The 6,000-nt window shown below is 36.1% G+C and overlaps 1 protein-coding gene across 1 annotated transcript in view; it reads left to right on the forward strand.

Annotated features, from left to right (window-relative positions):
• LOC139720825 (uncharacterized) overlaps positions 1-4,771 on the forward strand; it is an 89,338-nt gene extending 84,567 nt beyond the window's left edge. The window contains exon 12 of the mRNA XM_071632162.1: positions 4,123-4,771. Within this exon, the coding sequence (XP_071488263.1) occupies positions 4,123-4,143 (21 nt within the window). The 3' untranslated portion in view covers positions 4,144-4,771. The remainder of the gene's footprint in view (positions 1-4,122) is intronic.
• Positions 4,772-6,000: the final 1,229 nt, after the last annotated feature.

The following is a 6,000-nucleotide window of genomic DNA, read 5'->3' on the forward strand; positions in this document are numbered from 1 at the left end:
ATACTGTATACGCTGTTATTTTCGCGTACAGATATTTTCGCGAATGAGGAGGTCATTTTTGCGAGATGTTGTTTTCGCGAATTGACACAGAGGCCTACATAAGCGCCCTACTACCTTAGCGTATGGTGACATTTTCGCGTGTTGTTGAATTCGCGGTCCAACTGAGATTGACAAAATTTGCGAAAATTAAACCCTCGCGAAAATAACGGCTTATACAGTATTTTTTTTTTTTTGGTAGCCAGATGTTTACTTACCTGTACCATTTCTTTTAATTGTATGCCTTAGAGCAATACCTTGACTTCATGGAGAATTTTAGTGATGAGATGATTAACCATTTTCAGATTTGTAGTTTTTTTGGTGATTAGGCTGAACTCAACTAGGGCTCTTATTCTGAAATTAATTCAATTACTTTCCATAACCTTTCTGTGGCCTTCTTACACACAAGTGCTTTTAGTGTATGGTGAAAGCAAGGAGGATTGTACTAGTACCTCCTTGGTCCCGCCTAGTATCCTTGGTGAAAGTATTCTGAGAGTAATTACTTGAGTAAATATAGATAGTTTCTTATCCTTGGATGAAAGGGATTTTTCTATCAGAAATAAAGCAAAAAAGTTTACATCAATATTATATCATCACTTTATGTGGTTATTTGTTTATCAATTTAGTCAATATATTTATGTACCTATTACAATAAGTAGTTACACAATGATATTCACCTTCACATGAAATTGATAGCAAATTTTCCTGCATGTTATATTGTTTGTATTATTATGTACTCTTTGGGGTTTGGGTTGTTTATATACACAAGAACAGCATATGAAATAAATTTACAGGTATGGAAGGGTAGAAGTATATAACACCTTTTCCCTTATCACTATACTTTGGATGAGAGCTTTCTGTGACTACAGTTGACATCTTTGCCTAGTAGGTTAAGAAATATTATGGTGGGTGATGAACTATATATCTATATATATGTTATATACACACACATGTATATGCACACACACACACACCAAAATTGATACTGATCTTTTGATATAAAATCATAAGATGCATATGATGATACAACAATACAATAGTGTGATGTGTTTCATTATCTCTTAAAGACTTGAATTATTCAATGCAAATAGTTGATGAAATATTAGTACCAGCCTGTATCTAATTTTAGGCCAGAAAATATCATAGATATTTACAATCAGTGACAATGTAGTGCTTCTCCAACTGTAGTTGGCGACAGTATTTCTTCTTCTTCCTCTTTTTCTCATTTTCTTTTTTTGCTGAAACTCTAAGATAGAGCCATATCATGACTCATAATTTCGCAAAAGCTGAAGGAATTTGCATCATGCACTGTTCACGCGCCACGACACAGCCAGCCAATTTAACCCTTTGAGGACGGACTGATTTTGCTACAAGTCTAACACACATTTCCCATAGACACTTGCCGAATATACTCGGGACTCGTCCTCAATGGGTTAAAAAGCATGCCAATCATCATTGCAATGCCAGAGCTTCGCTATTTTCACCTTTTTTTAAATCTGTTTTTCCCCCTTGAATGTCGGCCAATATCAATCCTGTGAAATGAAATCGTGTCCTGTAGAAGAAAATTTTGGATTGAACGCCACTGTTGCTTTCCTCTTTTTGCCTTCAGTCCTTCTCATAAAGAAGCGTGTGTTGGTGTGTGCTTGGGGATGACATCTATGTTTCCCTCTTTTTTCTTCTTTTTTTCTTTTTGATGGTTATGTTCTATCTTGCTTGAGCATAGTTTTCAGTTAATGCCGTCTGTAGTTGTGGAATTCTGTGGGGCTGTTTTCTAGGAAATCGCCTCCTTAAACAGTATAAGTCTCCCCATCCTTTGCCTTATAACAAAAAGCTTGTAAAAGTTAGAAAGAAAAATGCTGTTTAAATGTGGAATTCCTGATCACTGCATATCGAGGTCTCCAGTTATGTAATCATAGTAAGGCTGACTACTGATCAGCTTGGAATGTCAGGAATATATTCTTTGAATTTTGAGTATATCTTCCCATATCTTAAATGATGAATGTATAATAATATAATGATGAAATTATATGTTAAGTACATTAACATATATGTACACTGTAAAAACAATAATCATAGAAATGCTTACACTGTGTAGTTATATGCAACAATACTAGCATTGAAAACTTTGATAGACATGGCTGTCATGAGCTGAGATCTTTACTTGTTGACTTGGTCTTATTGATAATTTAGACTTTCCCAAATTAGAGAGCATCAAACACAATTGCTGGTGTTCCCACCTTTTCATGCAGTGTGCTGTTCGCATAGCATGTACCACAACTGTGTCTTCCTCAAGCATGTGTATGTGTATGTGTATGTGTATGTGTATGTGTATGTGTATGTGTGTGTGTGTATGTGTCTGTGTGCGTCAGAAAAGTGAAATTGAACATGCCATTGCTGTGTTGAGCCGCCCTTCTGTATCTGCCACAAATCGGTAACTGGTAGAAAAGCATTCAACAGTTCCGCACATGCACTGTCATTTCAGTGAGAAGACATTACATTCCGGCACATGTCATTCTACAATTAATCGTCTCTTTTTTTTTACACTTTTTTCAATCAAGTGATCATGCCCTACCACTACGAGTTTTGTGTGATCATTAAATAGGTCATAGTTCTCAAGCTGCACCGTGGTAAATATTTAGAGTGTGTGTATGTGTGTTTGTGTTTTTGTGTATATAGATAAAATTTATAGACTACAATGTACTTGCTTCAGTGCTTTACTGATCAACTTATTCAGTATAAACATTTATCAATATACGATCCCTATCGTGAGAATCTTAGGCATACAGAAAACTTGAAAGCTTCTGTTGTGCCTTCTTACTACCTCAAACAGTAAATTACTGATAAATATCAGAGCCAATAATTATTTTGTTGTAGCAGTTTTTGTTGTTTACATGCAAACAAAATTGGTGAGAAATGTGACTTCAAAGCTTTAAATGCAAAGCTGGTTGGTCCTGTACAAAGTCCTTAGAGATTTCAGAATTTTGTCAGAGAGAGGGTAATGTGTGTCTGTGTGTGTGTGTCTGTCTGTCTGTCTGTGCGTGGCATCAAGCTCGTACCCTTCTTGCAACAAACTTAAACTTTCCAAACTTTTATTCAGTTTCTTCAAATTTTCACTGTTCTGCTGGACGAGTGAAATTTCACTCTTTGTTCTCGAACCATTCAAGTTTTAAACTGGTCCCGAAAATTCCTTTGAATTGTGCAGAGGTTTGATTATCGCCCTGTTTCCTGCATGAATTTTGCATGATTTTTTAGGAAATTCGCTGTCTAGAAAGGTTGTGCATGCTTTATAATCAACATGCATTTTATATTTCACGTTAGTCAGCATGCATTCCCTTTGGTAAGTAGAGGAGAGTGAAGCAGCCGTGGAGTTCACTAGCATGCCTCATAAAAAATGTTGTTTGCTGTGTCAGATAACGTTGTTTGGATTGCAGTGCAAAAGTTTAGTGCATTTCTCATTTTACCTTGTGTGGAAATTTGCCTTGAGTCTGTAAAATGAGGGCAAACAAAGGTGAGGTAGTTTGATGGATGTGATATATTTATGGAGTATTACCCACTTTCAATGTTGAAAATATAAATATATATTTTCTTTTTTTTTATTTGTCGGTAATTCATATTTTATGTGTTTTAAAGTCCACATTGAAGAATTTACACTGGCCCTTCGAACCCCGATGGAATGTGGATTAAATCAAAGTGGGAATACACTGTAATACTGTGATTCAGTGGCTAATACAGTTCAATGTTCAAGGGTGTCATAAAGTTTTTATGATGGCTCTTGATCTTCTCAGTGAAAGGATTATTGATGAATATTCTGAAAGATTGGTCTCATATGTAAAATATGTGTCATAAGTGATATTTCCTATTAGTGAAAAAATGAGCAAAGAAAATGGGATTCCATCGGGATATTTCTGATAGTTTGGTACTGTTCAAGGAGCTGCCCTATTCTCCTTTAGTTTCATATTTAGAGTATCATATGCAAGATCAAACAACTTGATTTTTTGACCAGAATGAAATATCTAGTAGACTGATATTCTTTCTTTTTTTTTGCGAGGTTTTCACACTTTCGTTCTTTTTGTTACCTTTATGTAGATGTTTATGCTGGGGAAGTGAAGGTCCGGGATTCAATATTTCCTCTCAGATGCGAGAAGACGGAGACGACGCGCTTCTGACGGGGGAACCGCAAGGGATTGTTGACCTAGGACGGAAGGAAAGGAATGCACGTAGGATATCACGCAGGTTTCAAACTGCATCCGGTGCCACCACTGTCGCAGCAACTAGACATGGAATCAAACAAGGAATGTTCTTATTCTTGTTTCTTCGGATTGAATCTGACCAATCAGGAAGACTCTCGAGAGCTCTGTGTATCTCACTCATGCCACCTCTTAGACGGATCACTCTTTTTGTTTTGTTTTGTTTTTTGTATTCTCATTCCTACGTTGACATGTGTCATTGAGGAAGGATGAGACTTATTAGAAGCAGAAGGACTTTAAAGGACCTCACATTTTCGTTGCGGACGTCGTTCCTAGATTCAGTGATGCCACAGGTAGACAGCACACCCATCTCCTGTTTTGTTTTGTTTTTGTGTTGTTTTTGTTGCTGGTTTTTTTTTTTACTATGCTGTGGGATGAAAACAAACACTGGAGCAACAAACAAAATGATGGATAACCCAGTTGCCTGCTGTTTGGGATCCTCTACAAACTTTAAAGGTGGACATGACTCTCAGAAATGCTCAAGTGACTGCGCTTTTTTTTTCTCTCTGCTACCCTGCACATGGCCATGTTACGCTGGCAAGATATGCACACATTGTACTTACTTACACACTCACCTTATCCTCTTTGCTGACTGATGCTCGAGTGTATATCAACTTTCCCTCCAATGGAACACTATGTGGTGCCACAATTCCTTTGACATGCAGTCTGCAAAATAGCATGAATTTGAAACAGACTCTTGTATACTCTGTGTATTTTGCAAGTCTGATTTCTTGCTAATCGGGACTTCCCAACAATTTTGCGAATGGTTAAATTCGCAGTAGTGGAGTACAGCAATGGATAGAGAAATGTGTGTATGCGCGTCACATTCATGTCAGAATCAGAGTAAATATCATTGCGTGTTGATAAATAAAGTTTAAGGAGTATCAACGGACTTGTAAAATTCATGAATATAACCAAAAAAAAGAGAAAAATATATAGCATATACCACACTTGATGTATGCATTGAGTATCCAAAGATTGAGTGTCATCATAAAAATGAAGAGGCTTTTAACAAAGGATATCACTGCATCAGGGAGATTGAATTATTTTAGTCACTATAATTTATGATACATACAAATATTTTAAACAGAATCATGTGTTGGAGTGGCTGTGATAAATTTACTCTGGTTTAGAAGTGGAGTTGTTTTATTGGATGATTTACAGAATATATCACTAGTAATATCCTTTATTTTGTTTTTCTGTTTTCAGGTTTTGCGTATCCAATATACAGCTTGTTTTGTCGAAAAATATGTGGTGATTTGTGTTTATGTATCTATTTCTTCATGATAATTTACATTATTATATTCACAAAAGGTGCCGCAGCAGAACTTATCTATTCGCTGCATACAATAAGACAGGTTGGGCTTCTTGATAAGTCTCTTGTAAGGACATACTAGACGGCAATGTACTTGAGATAGTTCAGACCAATGGGAATTTTGATGTCATTTTTATTCAGTTGTATCCAAAAATAAGTCGAAGAGGGTTAGACATTTTACAGTATATATCCTTGTTTGTTTTTTTTGGTAACTGATGATCATTGATTAGCCCACATATTTATCATACATATGAGATAGGTGAAACAATTAAGGTGTACAATTTTAAATATTTGTCCTGTCTGCGATTATAGTAAGTGAAACCAATTTCTTGGGAATTTGAATTTGAACTTGGAGGATGTGAAGCATGCACTTCTCAAAGTGTAAAGTCGAGTGTGAAGAGT

Source organism: Diadema antillarum, unplaced genomic scaffold, assembly GCF_040938485.1.
Source record: "Diadema antillarum isolate AM-2024a unplaced genomic scaffold, OU_Dant_1.0 scf00000134, whole genome shotgun sequence".
Taxonomy (NCBI): Eukaryota; Metazoa; Echinodermata; class Echinoidea; order Diadematoida; family Diadematidae; genus Diadema; species Diadema antillarum.